This window comes from Rattus norvegicus, chromosome 18, assembly GCF_021556685.1.
Source record: "Rattus norvegicus strain SHRSP/BbbUtx chromosome 18, alternate assembly SHRSP_T2T, whole genome shotgun sequence".
Lineage (NCBI taxonomy): Eukaryota > Metazoa > Chordata > Mammalia > Rodentia > Muridae > Rattus > Rattus norvegicus.
In genome coordinates, this window is record NC_141551.1 from 15,087,056 (window position 1) to 15,106,512 (window position 19,457).

The 19,457-nt window shown below is 43.2% G+C and overlaps 1 protein-coding gene across 48 annotated transcripts in view; it reads left to right on the forward strand.

Annotated features, from left to right (window-relative positions):
• The window catches only part of Dtna (dystrobrevin, alpha), a 362,070-nt gene that overhangs the window by 326,061 nt on the left and 16,552 nt on the right, over window positions 1-19,457 (forward strand). For 25 of the 48 annotated variants that reach the window (XM_087592983.1, XM_087592987.1, XM_087592974.1 and 22 more), the window contains 3 exon segments: window positions 4,402-4,515; window positions 7,996-8,092; window positions 19,219-19,378. In XM_087592983.1, coding sequence (XP_087449109.1) covers window positions 4,402-4,515; window positions 7,996-8,092; window positions 19,219-19,378 — 371 coding nt within the window. 48 annotated transcript variants of the gene reach the window in all.

The window sequence follows — 19,457 nt, forward strand, 5'->3', positions numbered from 1 at the left end:
ATGACAAAAACCTACACAGGCCCAGGAGTAGGCCTAAAATCGTGGATGCTGAGTAAATGTATTCGAATGAAAAAAAATAAGAATAACCTGAGGCAGTGCTCAAACTAAATTCTGAGAAAGCTCATTGTGGGAAAAACTTATACATTGTATATTCCTTGGAACAGCATAAAATGTTTTAATATTTCATCCCATTCATAATTTATGCTGTAGTGATAAGGGGGCTAACTGGTCATTATTTCATGCCTATAGAGCTTAGCCTAAAATTTTTTAGATAAAGATCAAAACATTATCTAAGAACCTACAGATAAAAACTAAGAGGTATAGCCCATTTCATATACATAAACACTCTTTTGACTAAATTGCCCCAGACCTGGCTGTCATCATCAGGAAACTGCAAGTCAGAGTGGACATAGCACATAGTAACTACAACATCATGACTTTGAAACTACTCCATACTCACCAAGGAGATCCCTCTCACAAGGCAATCTCTCTCTAATTTACCATGTGATAGGAAGCAAGAATTAAGGAGGAAGAAAGAAGAGGCAATATAATGAATTGACCAAGTGGGCAGGGGGTTATGGAAGTCAGAATTTGTTGAGGATAGTCACCAGTTTATAAATTGCTATTCTGGTTCATGTAACACTTGTTACAAATACTGTGTGAAAATAATTGCCTAGAATTGATAAATGTACTTTTTTCAAATGAGCAAAGACACTTAAAAACCCATGCAAGAGTGATGTATGGGTATTAGCGGAGAGTAGCAGACTCGGGGAACGCAGTGGGTAGCTGAGTGGGAACAGGAGGTGTGAAGAACCCGCATGGGCAGTCCAGTCAGCTGAGGGTTCGAAGCCAACAGTGTGAAAGAGTCCCTTGGACCCTCAGGTTCCCAGGATGGATATGTGGGTGCTGACGGGGATAGGAAATGGGAAACAGGGGTGGGGAGGCCTTGTTCAGTATTGTCTTGAAATTTTACATCAATTTGAACGGCAGAAAGCACGTGGAAAGAAAGAAAAAGAAAAAGTGCTTTCTTTAAAAGTCTTGATAAAATTCTAACATGTCAGTTCATTTAGAAATCTTAACGAATACAAAACCTGAAATTCCAGAGAGTTTATTTTCTGTTCAGTAACAAAGTAAGCTTATAATATATAATATGAAAGGTTATTCAAAATGAGCTAGCCTAGAATTAATAAATGTCAGGATGCCCACAAGTGAGTTACTTTGAACAATCAGTGACAGAGCTAAGAAGAAAGGAGATGAAGGTGGGGACACAGTTACCTTTCCTGGAATTGGGAGGCCCGTGGCTGGTTAGACAATGGTCAAGTTGAAGCCACCCTCCAGAGAAGAACTTTGTCACACAGTCCTTTCTTTCATTCCGAGCTTCCAATGAACGCCACCAGACATGCTTCCCTTCTCCATCTCTTAGTCCCTCTCTGAAGGCACAGCATGGCTGCTAACCAGGAAGGAGCCACCGTCTGAAAGAGAGTCCGAAGCCATGATTGATAACAGCCAACCACGCTTCTGGATGACCAAAGCCAGAAGACTGGCCTTGGCTTTGAGATGTTCTTTATAGAACATGTACACTGCCTTCCTCCATAGCGTCTTCAATAATCCTTTAAAGTGGGCACAATGACTGCTACTATAAGTCATATAATTAATATTAAAAAGTAATGTCTCCTGCCCCCTTTCCCTCCACAGCATTATTCCCTCTTTGAATAATCACTGTAGTCCAGGTTGAGGGGGTTGGGATAAACGTTGTGTAGAAAATGAGGTATTTGCTGGACATGTCAAGATAGTGAAATTTGGCCACGGAAGACAGGTAAAAGCACAAATGATCTTTGAGAAAGATGATGACTTCCCAGAGTAAATCTAAGGGACTGAGATGAAAGGTAAAAATAGAATTATCGATATTGGTAACTGTCCATAAGGCCAAACCAATGAAATTTATGTTGTAGTGAAGAGTTGCAGTGGGGCGTGTTTTAAAATGTCGTCATGTTTCCGATAGAGCAATCAACTAATTAAACATACAGATAGCATCTTCACAAGGCTGAGTAGATGCTGGTGAGAGCGATAAGTCCATGATGAATTACGTCCACATGAATACGTCCATAGTGAATACCAGAAATAGCATAAAATCGCCATTGCAGATGGGTAGACAGTAACTATTAGTGGAATTTTCTAGAAGTTCCAACAGAGAGGTTTGCCCTCCTCTTTACTTTCCACTGTGGACTCCAGATTTCCCAATGACAATGTTAACACATCCAGGCTTCACTAAAGGACCCCTTTTCGTTTACTCTCTTGTTTCTTCCTCATATGTGTCTGAGACAAAGAGGAAAGTGAGTGGTTGGGAGTGAGAACTCGAGTAGAATCAAGATCAAGACTGAGCTCTGTGCAGCATCAGGAGGACGGGTCAGACCTGCCCTGAGTCCTACTCATGGCAGGCTCCCTGCTGTGCCCTTTACAGACAGAGGGGAACAAAGTCTGTATCTCCTGACCCATAAGTATTTCCTCTAGGCTGCTCCGCTTGCCTGCCTTTTCACCCCTCCAGAACACTTCTGTTTGTGGCCCAATCCTCTGCCTCCCCAGTTAAATCTGCCTTTATCTGGGGCTTGTCTGATTTTACAATCAGCGGGAAGTGCCAGGAATGTTTTAATTACATGGGCTGTGCCATGACACTATTTTACTGTTTGTGTCTGCATGGTTTTGTATTGTGCACTCCTAAGCACATGCTTGTAGACCTGGGGGAGGGGACAGGAAAGGAACAGGAGAGGAAAAGAGGGGATAGGGCTGCGGTAGGAGGAGAGGGAAGGGGAGGGGAGAGAAGGAGAAGAGAAAGAGGAAAGGAAAAGAGAGTTAAGAAGAGGGGAGGGGAGAGGAGGGGAGAACTTTGTCCTGCCCTTAAGCATGAATGATTCCTAGAGTTCCCTGCCCCATCCCAGAGGATGCCCCATCCATCCTGAACTCAACCCTCTTAAACCAGCAGCCCTAACTAGGACCCAGTCCTGCACACGCTCTCAGGCACTCTCACTCAGGTCTCTGGAGCCTAGGAACCTGGACAGTGTCAGAAGGGGGAAACAAGGTAACAGAGCCTGTGGACTCTCTATAACCTCAGTGGCTCCCTCTTCTCTTTATATGGAAGATGAGTTTCCATGAGATAGCCCTTTAAAGAAAGTTTCTACCCCAGAGCACAAGGGGAAAAGTAAAAAAAAAAAAAATGGTTAAAAGCACTGATATAGTTCAAACGTCTTACCATACCCAGGTCTCCTGATTCTCAAATAGTTATTCAAAGCCATAACCACCCTGTTGTGTTATAGAATATTGCAGCTTGGTCTTTTCTGTCTATATCTTGGTACCCCATTCCCTAACTAGAGAAGTCTAATACTGCCTCTAAAAAGAATGTACATTAGCCTAATTTAATTATTATTCATTGTACATGTGTTTTGTATTGCTGTATTACTCTATAAAATGGACAATTGCGTGTCAGTTTAAATGCTTGGAACCCCGAAAGTCACCCCACCCCTCAGCTTGTTCATCAAGCTCTCTCCTTCCTCAGTGTCCCGTGCTCTCTTCCTGTCCCTCGGGCACTCTGTCAAGTAGGAACCTGACACGTCCACATCCCCCAAGAGCATATAACTAATAATCCTAGCTAATGGCTCCACATCTGCTTACAGATAATTCGCCTTGCACAGTTGCACGCCACTGATGGCCGCCCTCATGCTCCCCCACGTGCAGGGTAGACTGGCATCAGTAACAGACTGACATTCCATTGCCTGGCCGAGGCTCCACCAATAGCACTCTATGTCACAGGATCAATTAGAATAAATCTTTTCAAGAGGCTTTCCTTGTAAGGCTCCCTTACACTTGCCGTCAGGGCTAAAGCTAAAGACGCAAAGTTGAAAAATATTAAAAATTATGATTCGTCTGATGATTCCAGCAAGAAAGCTTTCTCTCGGTAAGAGAGTAAGGATATGTGTTTTTGTTAACCGCCTCATTTACACCTTTTCCTCTCTTCAAGTACCTCTAATTAGGAATTGATGGATCTTCGGTGGTATCAGAGCGTGACCATAAATAAGAGGAGAGATCAATCAGTGCCCTCACCAATATTGGACGTGTTACCACGGCGACACATAACTTACTGGAGAGAGGCTAGGTCCTAGGGAAAACACACAGCAGCACACTGCACAGACCGCATGGTTTGGATGCTAGACATAGAGCCTTCCTTTCACCCTCCCGCCAGTGACAGCCAAAACTACATGGCCACAGGGCATGCGCAGCCGATGAAAGTCAGCTGTGCTCTTAAACACACGACAACCCGCTTCTCTCTGTTCTGCTGGCCTGGTGTGTTCGTATGTCAGTGTCTTGAGAGGCCATTGACTCTGACTCTTACCTTCCCTCTCTCCCAAGAGAAATCTTACAAGAGATCCAGAGACTTCGGGTAGAGCATGAGCAAGCTTCTCAGCCCACACCCGAGAAGGCTCAGCAGAACCCGACCTTGCTGGCAGAACTCCGGCTCCTCAGGTAAGAGAAGGACCCGAATTTACCTGGGGAACATAAATGTTTGAGGTCTGTTTCCGTTTGTGTTTTGAGGTGTGTCTTGTGGGAGGGCCTGTATGCAGGTGTGCATGTGCACGTGTGTATGGGGGTACATGTAGGAGCCTGAAGTGAGCTGTCGTCTTCCATCACTCCCAGCATCCCTCACTCAGCCAGGCTCCCTGCTGCAGCCAGCTTGCTCCAAGAATCCCCTGCCTCTGCCTGAAGAGTACTGAGATTATAAGGGGAGCACTGTGCTTATCTGATGTTTGGGGATATGACTTGGGGATATGAAATCTGGCTCTCATGCTCATGTGACAAGTGTTGGCTGTGCTGAGCCATCCCCCAGCCCCAGTTTTGAGCTCTTTAACAGAGTCTGGCAGCAGCTGGCCAGCACACGGTCCTCACCCAGCACCGTAGCCACTCATCTTTGTTTTTCAATAAGGCGCACTTCATCACTGACATTTGGGCAATTTTGAGAGACTGTAATTTTTACCAGACACTGAGAAAAAGACAAAATGTTCCTTAGGTCCAAAGCAAAATATCTTTGGTAGGAAAAAAAGTTTCACTTGGCTGCTTTTAGTTATTTACACTATCAAAATGGGTGTTTTGTTAAAACCAAACACATAAGCAGCTACATAAACATCAGGGGTTGCTAAATTGGAAGATTTATATATAGCTCACAAAACAGAATCTTGATTTTTCTCTAAATCATGTCTTCAAGAGTTATGCTCTGTGGTACAAGTGTAGAATTCCAGGCAATAAAGATGCTGAGACAAGAAGTCAATGAGTTCAAGACTAGCCTAGGTAACATAATTGGACATCCAAAAAATTCTTAAAGTGTCATAGCTAGCTCATTGGTAAAACCTTACACAGCACATGTGAGGGCTGGGGTTTGAGCCCCTGTGCCTCATTTAAAGTAGAAGTCACACCGTTGTGTTCTTTCGTTAATGGGAAACCTAGTCTTGTCTAGTCTGTGACTTTAGGATAACTGGGTTGGAAGGGACTAGGAAAGGTCATGACTACTCTCTTGGGTATCACTGCCTTCTCAGGAAGAAAACTAAAGTTGTCTGCCTTGGATGAGGGCTCCAGTTGTCCCCACTACTTCTGGGATGCACAATGTAGATATTATTGTGGGTCCCTGACATGAAACTGACTTATCACCATGTCTTGGATGTGACAAGGATTCAGGTGTATTATGGAGCAAACAACAGAGAAGTAAATTCCCTCAGAGAGGACTGTACTAATGTTTTACAAGGAAGCTTTAACTGTGGAGAAATGCATGTTCTCATCCTTTGGTTTATGTGAGTTGGTTTATCTGAGTTGGTTCCCTGTGCTCCTATAGTCTGTGAGCTATAGTCCTATAAGTGCTTCTTCACAGAAATTCATCAGAATAAAGAAAGTCTCTTGTCTTCCTCCAGAGAGTAAACTCACTAGGTTCCTCCTGCCCTTGTGATAAAGTCCATGTTGTGTGCCTTCGTGGATCTTTCTCGGCTCCTCAGACACATGAAGACCAGAGGAGCCTTGAAACCTACCTGGCCCAGGCCACAGGCCCTGCCTCTCCCATACCTAAGCCTAGAGCAGACACATCAAAGGCTTGACTGTAAAGGAGATGAACAGAACTTTCGGATGCTGCTAAAAGTAGAGTGACTGCCTTACACTTTTGAATAATAATCAATAATGATTTAATATAGTTATTAATAGCATAGTACATAACAGAAACAGAAATTCTTCCAAAGGATTTCTCCCAGATACCCTATGGTTTTTCTTCTGTCTCCAGTGAGGCACTACAAGTCCGTGCACACCCAACCACACTATTTCCTAGAAGGGAGGAAGTGAGTAGACGAGAATGCTAATGGCAATTTTTATAATCTTCATCCAGTGCTTTAAAAGAGAATGACTGTTCAAGGGTCTTTTTCCAGATTGCATCATGAAAGTGCCTCCACCGTTTAAAGTTCACAGTTAGACCTAATGTTCAAAGGCACAAAACTGAATATGCCAACATGGGGACTGAATGGTCATCTGGTCTGTCAGGATCAGAGCAGCACCTTGTGTCTGCCTGAGACACCATGTTTCTTCTACTGGTCATGGTCTTGCAGGAGGGAAGAGAGAGAGAAAGAGGAATTCCCATATGCATTGTTGATGGTTCTCCTGTATAGCTTTTACTGTTCTGTTCCAGGTAGAGGATAGGCCAGGGGACGGTGAGTGAGTCACTAAGAGGGTTGTTCCAAATATTTCCCCATCCCTTATGGAGCCAACATGGGACAGGGACAGTTCTTACCACCCTCCTGTGTCTCAGATTTGGACATTCCGTGACCTCTGCTGAGCACAAGCCTTCTTCCTAAGGAATCAAAATCACCACTAACTTCTTTGCCATTGGCACTCCTTGTCAGCTGGTGCCCAGTGGCTTACTGTCTGTCTGCCTCTGTAGTCTGTATAATTCTTTTTCCTGCGGGAAAAGCTGTCCTCTCATTTGTGCCAAATGCCACATATGTCAGATGCCCCTCCTTGCTCTGTGTTAAGCATTTCCAGAATTCAGAGATTCCACAGATATACTGAACCCAGATTTAAATAAATCCTTGAGTTCACTAGGCAAGCACCTTGCCACTAAACCCAAGGTCCTCTTTAATTCTTACCTTGAGACAGGCTCTCACTCACTTGCCCAGGCTATCCTTGGACCCACGGAATAGCCAGGCAGCCTTGAGTTTGTAATCTCCTGTCTCAACCTCCCAGGTAGCTGAGAGTCCAGGCCTGTGCCTCTCGGCCAGCACTCCTTTTCCTGCTGTTTCATTTCTTTCCCCTCTCGTGCCTCTCAATGTCAACAGAAGTGACAGAGTGCAGATTGGTCTCCATTCTGCTGACAGTTTAATAGAAATTCTGTAAAACAAACACAAGCTTTATTCATCGTTTTCAGTTAGAGAGCATGCATGTGGGAACTTAGCTATCCTGGATTCGCTCTGTGAAACTAAGCCCAAACCAAATACTTCAGATTGGTTATCACCAGTATGGCCATGACTATCTCTCCTCAGAAGGGTACCAATTGCACACAGGCTAGAACAGATGTTAAATTGCTTCCCTATGTCAGATTTCCAAAGGCCATGGAAAACCAAGTGCGAATTTATAGTAATTGCTTTGGGTTTTGAAGATTCATAGGGCTGGCCCTTTTCAGTAATTTTTGTGTTTTTGTTTGATTTCTGAAGCCAAGTGTACAGACCAAAGCTGGCCAGACCATAAACAAAGTGTGGAAATGCCAAAAGGGATTTCTGTTCTGCTTAAATGTAGTGTGACCTCTCTAAAATGGCAGTGCCCCTCATATTACGATCGTTTACCCACTTGAAGACAGTTATCTACCTGGTGTCAAAGTGTAAACATGCCCTCTTAGAGACAGCCCACTACACACCCAGAAAATCAAGGAACAGAAGTAGCCTGACTTGAATGATTCTCTCATGGTGTTGGCTGTTTTCTTAGACAGCGCAAGGACGAGCTAGAACAGAGGATGTCTGCTCTCCAGGAGAGCCGGAGAGAGCTGATGGTCCAGTTGGAAGGTCTCATGAAGCTCTTGAAGGTAAGCAGTGTTCCTGACCTACTACTGTGGTGTTTCTAAATTGTTGGCATGTAGTCTGCAATGGCTTTTCCAATTACCATATGTGATTTTCTCCCAAAATGTCACAAACTCAAGTATGAGACTGTTTCTTAGGCCCGTGAAGTAGTGACGTCAGTCAGCATTCTCAACTGGGCTGCCAAGGACCATAGGGCAAATTCTTTGCTTATATTTCAGTCTCTTTATGTCCTTGAAAATTATAAAACTAGATTCATTTATTATTGCTTTTGATCAGTTTTAACAATTTTGATGAGATTAAACAGAGACTGATGTCTAACTCAGAACATTAAGAAATAGTGACTGACGGGTCTTGGCAAATAATAGAAAATATTTTATTGCATTCATGTGGCTCCAACAAGTCACATGACTTCCATGGGTCTCAAGTGCAGATTGTAAATGGGATATTTCCTCTTTCTCCTAAGAGAAAAGTATTAAATGGTAGAAGTCCTATTTAAGGGCAATGTTTTTCCATCAAAAGTAGCAATATCCTTTAATGAGTATACACTGAATTACTTTCCAAGTCAGTGACAGATGGACACACGGCCACTCCATCTAGTAGCAGTGTCGTGCTCTGTGTTCTTCTGGCCTGAGGGCAACAAGTAGGAACCAAAATAAACAGGAACTCATGTGCCAAAGGCAGCAACTAGGACTTCTGATAGGATACCCATGGAGGAAATGTCCCTATGCATTCACTATGACACAGGAATTTGAGACTGGTTTTCAGCCCTGCATCTCCTTCCCCTCCCCCACACCAGTCATCTGTGGTTTCTCTGTGGCCCTTTCTGTTTTCTTTACTTTCTCCTTCTCTTTCTTTTCCTACTCCCTTCCTGACTTCCTTTCTCTTTCTTTCTTTAAACTCTTTTTTAAAACAATGTTGTGAGGCTTTCTGCTCCAGATACTGTACTTGCAACATTCCTCTCTCTCTCTCTCTCTCTCTCTCTCTCTCTCTCTCTCTCTCTCTCTTTCTCTCTCTCTCTCCCCATAGCTCGGCCAACATTTTTGGCCATCAGTCCTGTCTTTAATAATCCATTTAGGAAACGATTTATTGTCACTCAACGAAGTTTACTTTCCAGTGTGTTTGACACACGGAGTGTAGAACTGGGGACTGGGTTGGCTGGTACTGTGATAAGACTGGATCATTGGTGACTGCTGCTGTTTCTAGCCTATTGCCTCATTTGATGCAACAGAAAATCTCTTTTCTACTTCCCTTTGGAAATACGTCAGATAAAAAGATCTGAGCCTATCTTGCCCTTCCCAGAATGGCATGAAAATTTGGAAAGTCTCTCTGCTGCTGTTCCTATGGTTCTTCCACAATAGCGATGACACAGGAATCTACTGGCCAGCAGCCGCCATGGGATTAGGCCTGCCCAACTAAACACAGACTTTGTACCAAGACATACTAAAGCTAGGAAGGACAAAGAGCTCAGACACACCAAGGAAAGGAATGGGTCTGTTGTCTCAAATACCTGAATAGGCTTGGAACTGAAGTGAAGGCTTGGCAGAGGCCAGGAGACGTGTCCGAAGCCATGTTAATGCCTCCCGTCTCTTCCTTCACTGTGTACGTGTTTTGGTTGGAACCCTGGGTAATCTAATTGTTATTGATTCGATCTTTCTGTAGGAAGAAGAATTGAAGCAGGGAGTAAGTTATGTCCCCTACTGCAGGTCTTAACTAACAGTGGAGGGCTGCTGTCCTGCTGACCTTCTCATTGCTTTGGCCTCTAATGTATGTTCCTGCTTCAGTTTGGAAAGAAAAAAAATCATACTAATTTGCTTTCATTTCAATGTAGTGCTTGAATTGGGATTATAAAGTTGAGCATTCTGTTACAACTGTCAGTACTGTTGGCAACAAACCAAGACCTGTTTTGTGTTTAGAAGGGAGAACACCTTGTGATTCCTTGGGAAGGTTTCATTCGTATCCTCAAGGGTGTTACGTTTCAAATCCATGTTGTGCTCTTTGATGGTATTTGTCAGGACCATTCTCTTGATAGACGGTCATTCATTAGAGCTCCCAAAGGTCACTGTTGTCACCCAAGCTGCAGCCCACAAGAGCAAACCTCCGCACTGTGAACATTCGGTTCCACTTCCACTTCTCTGAAAAGGCATAGAAACTCTTCTCGTAAGGATTGGGTAATAAATCCCTTGCCATCACATAACATAAGCTATGCCACCCACCCTGTGCTCAAAGATGTGTTCAGTCCTGTAAGACTGTGCTTGATAGCGGACTGCCCACCTCACTCCTCCTTAGTTTCCTCCAAAGCTGTTTGTTAACAAGATCCTGTGAAGAATAGCTAACTTTCTTCCCTTCCATTCTTCCCAAGGACCTTTCTGCTCTGTGTTTTTATGGGTCCTGTTCATACCTACTTTTCTAGACATAGGGGCATCATGACCACTGGGCTGTGTCATACCCTGAAGCCCTGTGTGTGACCTTGTAGTCAGGTTCAGAAGCGAGCAGAATCAGCAGCACACCGAGAGAAACAAAAACAAACTAGAGCAAAAGAAAAGCAGCTTCCACACCCTGTGCATGTACCAAAATGTATGATGATGTTTCCCAGTTTCATTATTCAAAGATTTCACATGATACCCATGATGAATTAGAAACTTGATGTATGATGGTGTTTCCCAGTTCCATTATTTAAAGATTTCACATGATATCCATGGTGAATTAGAAACTTGAATCTGTCCTATTTCAACAGTTCTGTTAATTCTTCTGTATGCTTTTTTCTATTCTCCATTCTGTGTGTTAGTGTGTAACAGAGAATGTTTGCAAAACACTGGAAACTTTTTAACTCTTCATTCCCAAGGTCTGTTAAAAAAAAAAAAGAAAGAAAAGAAACATGTTAAACCAATATGTAACTCAGAAAATAAAGACGATGTACGACATTTTTTTGTATATTATGAAAAAATTACTGAACTGACTGACGCCAAATTTCCACCAGAGATGACTCCCTTGTCTTAAAGATGCACTGTTTTTGTAGCCTTTATCGTTGTCCATCCCTGCATCCCGGGGGTGTGGCCGCTGGACTTAGATCATGGCAGAGCACATGCCTAACCCTTGATATCTCTTTGTAAACAGGCTTTGCCCCACCTCTTATTTTGCATGTGTATAGAAACAGAAAATGCTGCTCTAATCTAAGCTTCCTCCTCCCTCTGGGCAGAGAGAGCAATTTTCTTGCCTTAAAATTCATTTCCCTGGGGACTTACATTTCCCAAGTAGTATGTTGTGGAAGGCGTCTATGGATTCACAGAGCCAGGCTGTGGGAGTGCCCTTCAGGTTGAACTTTGACCTTTATCCCCTTCCCTTCTATCCTTTTCCTGTGCAGCCCCTCCCAGCCTCTGCATGTTGAAGGGTCACAGCAGTAGGGACTGTAGCATGGAGAGCGGCCATCTGTCAGAGACCCAAATGTAGGTTACACATCCATTCACTCGGTTTCTACTCAAGCTTCTCTTTAAACCGACCTGAGGTGGAGGGCACTTACACCACAGCCTATAAACAGCAGCTCCATAAAACTGAAATGAAGAACGTGGAACTGAGGAAGAGAAAATGGGACTGTATCCCCTAAGGGGACAAGGGTCTTCTGAACCCTTAACAACAAGACAAAAGAGGGAAATACAATCCAGGGTTTTGTCAGCCTAGAAAGACCAGTGCGAGGAAGCTCAGAATAGCCCCGCATTAGGTACCAAAGCAAGCCTTCATTCAGAGCTTTATAGAAAAGTATTGAATAATGTAATAGAAAAATGCAGTCATAGATTGCAAGTGGCCATGGCTTATGCTGATCTTTAGTCAAAACTAAAGACAGAACCCCATCAAATCCAGCCCCACTGAGATAGTTCTATGAGAAAATGAGCAAATTCCTTCCAAATCTCTTTCTCATGGTTGAACATGATCTAAGGAGAGAATTTAGAGGTCTTAGACTGGCATCTACTTCTAAATTCTGTTTTATGAGCCTTTCCCTTTCGGGAAAATTCTCTTTGTAAAAATCAAACTCAAAATACCCCTACCACAAATCATGCTTGATTTAATAACCTCTACTTGCTTTATCATAAATCTGTGTGGTTCAATGTAGTGTTTTATTATGCTGGAATCTACAATCCCTACATATACTGTTTCTTGTTATAGGTAATGCATGAAATTATCCCCCTTGAGGAGAGAACATGAATTTTAAAAATTAGTGCCTGTAATATAATATGATTATGGTCTCACAAGCAATAAATTGTGTTTTTTACAAAACTTGAATCAAAGTTATCCTACCCTCTTTCTTCCTTGTGTACCCTTAAGATTTATTGAAGGAGCTATAAAGTGAACACTCGTAAAAAAAATACCTTGAGAGCAAAAGCAGCTGGGCTGTAGTTGCGGTAACGGTGTATTCTAGAGTTTCTGGTATATTCCCAGTCCCAATTGTTAGGGATAGGTCCGAAACCAAGTGTCTTAACTTTGAGTTAGTCAAATAAAGCCTTAGTAATTTCCGTTGCAATGTTACACCAGCTGGGCCTGAGCCACAGAGGCTCCTACTCTAGGTCACACCTTTAAGATACTGAGAGTAAACTAATGGCTGACCATTCATTTCGAACATTCTGGTAGTGTATGCCTCACAAGGTTACTGTGGGTATTTGGGAGGATAGTAGATATGAAAACACTGTGAAAATTCTATCTGGATATCAAATATCTGTAGACATTTGTGTACAGTCTCATATAAACTTTTCAAATTATGGAACACATACATGTGCTTCTTTTTTTCCCCTCAGCCAACTATTAGAGTCTCAGTCTGGGAAAGAAATATGAACATGGCCTTCAGTTTGTCTAGATTTCTTGTAATTGCTTTCAGTAGTCAAAAACCAATTCTTATGCTTTAGAAGTTACAAAAATATCCAGCATGATGATTTGCTTCTGTTGTTGCTTATGTCCCTAGATATACTAATGTCTACAGTGTTTACTGTCAACATGTTCCTGAGTACATTTTTAAAAGATGGCGGAGTAAATGGCTGAGAGTGTCAATGGCCTGTACAACATAGCCCAGATCCTTCCTGGAGGCTTAACATAGACATTGCATAAAAGAGGCAATTGGTGTACTTCACAGTCAGGAATCAAAATCAGGAATCTTTCTCTGGGTTTGCAACAGGGATTAATTTAAAATCTTAAACCTTGGAACCAAACTGGTCCCTATTTATTTGGGAGCGGAGTCTAGCATCATTCAAAATCTCACCTCTTGCTCCCATTCAAACGCAATACAGGATGTGATCGGGCCACAATAAGCAGTTATGGCTGATTGATCGTAGGGGAGTAAAAAAAAAAAAAATGATTCTCTGTTCAAAACCAGTAGACACAGCCTTTAATTCCGAATGCCATCTACACTGAAAGCTCCCGAGCCTGTCCCCTCCTTTTAGCTTTCTCATTTTTTTCTCATGGAACTTGGTACTGGCTTCAGCCCCAACGGCCTCTCTGCCATGTCTGTGATGTCATCACAGGTCTCAAGTCTTGCTCAAGCTTTTTCAAAACTCAGACGCTCCTCTCTCCTCTCCATGCTGTCATATTTCCTGCCCACTCAAGCCATGCACCCTTCCTGACCAGTCAGAGTCAACCACATCCTCTGTCTCCTATTCCATTTTGTACACAGCACTCCTTTAAGAATCCCAGTCATCAAAGTGGTGATGGTGATGATGGTGATGATGGTGGTGGTGGTGGTGGTGGTGGTGGTGGTGGTGGTGGTGGTGGTGGTGGTGGTAATGGTAGCAATTGGTGACTCTGTGCAGCCTCATATTCCCAGGCTTGGAGGTACAGCTGTCAGGGCCGGACTGCAAGACGCATCTTCAGCCAGACTTCCTTAGAGGCAGACTTCGAGTGTGTAGTAGGAGGATGGGTAACAAATATTCCCCACCTCTCCAGAGTGGGTTCACTCAGCACTTACACATTTGCCCTTTTCCTGAAAGCATCCTTTGTCCCCAGAGCTGGGTAGAAACCAAAATACTTCCTGTAAAAAATGGAAAATGTCTGGGTCTCACCAGGCTTTTTAAAAATTGATGTGATGGCAGATAGAGTGGAGTCAGAGGATGCATGTAGAAATTAATTGTTCATTTATTCTCCAGGAAGAGAGCTATTCTAAGTTGCCAGCTGTGATATATGTTTTCCCTCATCCATAAATCAACCCTCCTTGGGAATATTGGATCCATATATTGATCTGCATGGACCATTGTCCCTTCAGTCTTTCCACCATTAATCATTGAGTAATTTCCAGGGAAGGGTTTTCTCAGGGAATTTGCTGAAACTCATTCTAAAGTTCAAAGCAGGATAGCCAGACCACAGAGAATCTGGGAAAATAAAATTTGGTTTATTTCCTTGTTCCTTTCCTGTTGGCCCTTTAAGAGTGGGATAGAAGGAACACCAGAGAAGCCATTTCCTATAGTAGGTGCTAAGTATCAAACTGGGCAGTGTCCTAACCAGAGAAAAGACGGGGCCATGCTTGCTAAGCAACCATGTATCCTACTTTGAGAACTCTGGGGTAAACATGACTTGGGAGGTGCTGGTTGCAGAAAAGATGGATTTTTGTCAATCCCAGGATTTCCCTCCAAACTTCTTGACATAATCAGACCACTTAAAATTGTAACCATTAGATATTTATTTGACTAAGACTTTGGCATGATGGCTATTAGCCAGTCATGCATTGTTGTCATTTAGATTCAGTCCGAGATTTTTCTTTTAACTAGTAACCACAGCCAGTTATTTTCCCCTAACAAAAAAGCAGTGTTGGGAGTTTTGGAGAAACAGGAAAGTCAGAGAAGGTTGACGTTGAAGAACAAGTAGTAAGCAGGAAGATAAGGGGTTGATAATGTTTCATACATACGAACTCTTAATAAGAGCCTAGTGCACTATACAGGGCAGGCTCTCGGTGTGGGGGAAAGATGAAAACAAAGTACATGCCTCCCTACAAATGTCACCGGAGGTAAGAATCCCATGAGGACTGTGTGCTAAAGGACCTGGCACAGCAGAACTAGGTGGCACGGCCCTAACACAGCCTGTCAAATACTAGAGTGTGGTCACAACCGCTTAGCTGAAAGCACTGGGTGCAACTGTGATGCAGACTTTGAGTTTTTCTGACTTCTGAAGAGTAGTAAGACATAACTACATCAATAGTTCTCACTGGGGCCAAATTCACAGTGAAATGCCTGTCTATTAAACCATGTTTAGACTTGCAGAGAAGAGCTTATAGACCTGACCGATAGCCCAGTGTTCCTTCTGCCACACTGGGAACCCACACCTCTCCTCAATCCAAGGAAAAGGTGTTAGCTGGTCTACCATGAGGCCTGGCGCACCATGCTGTGACCATGGTAGAAGCTTCTCAGCCTTTAGTTCCTCAATGTTCTAATTTTAATAAAGTACAGTTGGAAGCATGTGATGATGATCATGTCCTAAGGAGACCCTGCGAAACTATGGGAAAGGCTCAGACTTACAGTCTGAACTTCCCTCTGCCACTAACTAGCCTAAAGACCTTCCCTATGCCACCTATCCCCTAGGAGCCTCAGTGTGCTCACCTACTTAATGGGAATAATAATGCGAATGTTAAGAGGGTTAAAGTCTTTGGCATTAAAGTGCTTTTTCCATAAACTGATTTCAAACTGTTACTTAAATATAGTATTATCTTTTGCACTCTATTAGGAAAACCAACAGTCTGTGGTAAAGTGCTCTATACCCTCTAAAGTGAATTAATAAGAAGTCATTTTATTAGTATGAGCTTTCTAACAAAGAAGATCTGGCTTCCCAGGGTTGAGTTGATGACCCATGGTAGACAGACAAAAGGAGCTGTCTGTCCCGCTTCACTTCCTGGCCCCAGTAGACATTCTCTCCTGTGACTGAAGGGTTTTGGTAATAAAATAAGAAAAGTCCAGGAGTGCTCCTTAAGCCCTGACTGGGACTGGGTGCACAGGAGAGGTGTCCAGCACTAGGTGCCCCCAAGGCACCTGACTAACATCTATTTCTCTGATGGACCCTCCACCAGCCATGATTCATCAAGAGTTCTGTAGCCCACAGGACTCAGGGTTCTTGGGCTCAGCCACAAGCACAGCTACTGTTCTCCATTTTCAGAGCCCTGGGACCTACAATTGCACACCTAGAATGGTGATACCCACTTCATGGGTCATGACCTCAGGATGTCCATAAAACCTTTGGGACAGGAGAAAGCTCAGAGATTATTCATCATTAACATGAGAATCTGGGGTACAGGGTTAGCTCAGACACAGAAGGTTTCAAGGAAGAGGGGCTGAGCTGCTGTTTTCTGGAAAACCCAGACCCCTCTCTGAGCAGGCTGAGGAAAGCAGACAAAAGCATCAACACCTAAGTCCTCCTCTCTGAGCCTGGACAGACCATTCATTACAAACAGGTACTGTTACAAGCGGAAGACTGGAATCCACAGCCCGCGTGGCAGCACATAAGTCTGTGCTATGCTTTGGTTTGCTTTGTTTTTGTTTCTGGATTTTCTTCACTTTATAGATTTGACAATTATGTATGATGCTGAGCCCTGGACAGCTAACAGCATGGCACTTTACAGGAACTGTGTGTGTGTGTGTGTGTGTGTCTGTGTGTTGTGTGTGTATGTGTGTGTTGGGAGGTGGGGAATGTCTAACGGCCAGTAGTCAAACGCAAAGCAAAGATCTAAATAGAACCTTCCAAAGCTGCATTCTCATGCTGCAAATCTCAGAGCGTGAACAGGTGCACAGTAACTCTGGATGTTTCTGTGGAAGAGTTCTCACTATGGCTGGCCAGAGTCAACAGGTTGGGAGGGAGCGGCTTAGAGTGCATGGTCGGCTACATGTGTACCCAGAGTCTCCTGCATGCTTTACACGCATGCTTGGTTTTCTTCTTTTCTACTAATTGTTGAAACCAGGAGTCTGTTTTCAAGGATGTCATTGTAGGAAGGAAGGAAGGAAGGAAGGAAGGAAGGAAGGAAGGAAGGAAGGAAGGAAGGAAGGAAGGAAAGAGCAATCTTCCAAAAATCACAATGCAGAAAGAGAAGGGTTCTGGTGGTTTTCTACTCTTTCATTTTTTCACTCCTTTATAAATCCTGCTGATCTCACTCTTCTGCTAAACTACAGCTTTCTTGAAGGTCTAGAGAAAAGAGTGTTTCAGAAAACTGTAGCCAATTATCAGAGACCATGATTCTTGCAAACCAAAACCTCAGTTGGATATCACATCTTTCCAGTAAGGATAATAATTATTTTAAAAAAAAATCTGACAAGCATGGGTAAGCACATAGAGAGAAGGAGCCAGTGCTGGTAGGAATGTAGGTTAGGGCTGCCATTGTAGAAACGAGGGAGTCATACTTGGCCTGATTCAGCAAACCCACTAGAGAGGGCATTAGCCAAAGGGAATGAAGTCAGGGTAGTGAAAAGGTATCTGCGCTTTTGTGCTTATCACAGTTCTGTTCACAGTAGCCAAAGGACTGAAAGTGAGTGACCATCAGCCATGAGTGTGTGTGTGTGTGTGTGTGTGTGTGTGTGTGTGTGTGTGTGTATGTGTGTGTGTGCATGCATGTGTGTCCTGTGTGTCTATGTGTGAGATGTGTGTGTGTGTGTGTATGTATGTGGTGTGTTTGTATGTGTTCTCTGTGTGATATATGTGTATATTTGGTGTGTATGTGATGTGCGCGTGTGGTGTTTGTGTCTGTGTGCGTGGTTTGTGTATATATATGTATGTGTATGTGTGTGTGTGTGGTGTGTGTATGTGTGTGGTGTGTGTATGCAGTATGTGTATTTGTGTGTATATGTATATGCATGTGGTACTTATGTATGTGTATGCTGTGGATGTGATATATGTATGTATTTGTGTGTATGTTGGGTGTGTGTGTGTGTATGTGTGTGTGTGTGTTGTGCTGGAATATGATTCAGCTCACAAAAGAAAGGACATCCTGACATTACAACAACAGGGGTAGAACTGAAGATCACCAGGTAGATAATAAAATCTGGTACAGAAAGACAAGGCCACATGAGCGCACCTATGTATGAAATATAAAAAGCTGATGCTAAGAGATGGAAAGTAGAAGGGTAGTTACAGACACTGGGAGAGTAGAACAAAGGAATAATGGGAAATTTTGATGGGTGGATACCAAGATGCAGTTAGACGAGAGTAACATGCTCTGGCATTGCCACTGCATGGTAGGATAATTACCAATAACCACAGTGTGCGATCATTCCAAAAGAGACTGCGTCTGATTGACAGCAAGGGTAGGAGGTGCACAAGAAGGATCAGAGAAGGAAGAAGAGCAAATAATATAAACATATTAATGAAATTGCTTTTATAAGGCTAGAAGAAGGCATTTCTAATGTTTTCATCATGAATGACAGACCCTTGAGGTAGCTATGTTCCCCTAGAAGTGAACATGGTGGCATATGTACATATGTAAAATTGTCACATGGTATCTTGTTAGTAGGTACACTCTTCATGTATCCGCATAGAATACTAATGAAGATAAGAGTGAAAGACACCAAGATTTCTTCTTCTTCCCCATTCAGATCACTGATTTGCAGACAAAGTTCACAATGTTGACTTAATCATAAAACAGAGATTAGCAACACACATCTCAATGCAATTACTTGAGACAATATGAAATGCTGTAAGGCCTGCTCTAAATTATGTCTAAAGATGAGGCCAAGTAGGTTGGAAATTAGGGGACAAATGTACCTATACTGAGTAATCTCAGAGTCTGTATTTGAACTTTATCCTTTGTGTCTTATTCTATGTAGGACTTGCTTCAAGGAGAATTATACATGCCTTGAAACTATCGTTTCACCGCATCCTTGGCAAGAACAAAGATCTCACAGGGTAGCACAATGCTGCACTAGTATTCTTAGACTTCCAGATGAACACAGGCTTCAGGTTATGTATAATAGCTCCCAAAATTAATCTACACCTGCGACTGCATGGATAACTCCCTAAATTAAAGGACACCTGCAGCCAAGTTTAGAGTAGTCTCCTTGGTTTCCTAAGATTTGCTCCTGTTTTGGAATGTTCTTACCACGGTTTTTAACATGGGACCTGAGACTTTAGAGGAGGCCTCTGGGCCTTTCTTGTGAAAGCAAATTAATGATGTGTCTTGTTTCTGCAGACCCAGGGGGCAGGCTCTCCACGCTCTTCCCCCAGCCACACCATCAGCAGGCCGATCCCCATGCCCATCCGGTCGACGTCTGCCTGTTCCACACCAGCGTACACCCCACAGGACTCCCTCACTGGGGTAGGGGGAGATGTGCAAGAGGCCTTTGCACAAAGTAAGTGCTCTCTCCTTTACTGTGTTCTGCTTGTGCCTGCCAAATCGTTCACCAAGATCCACTGAGCAGTAGGCAACTG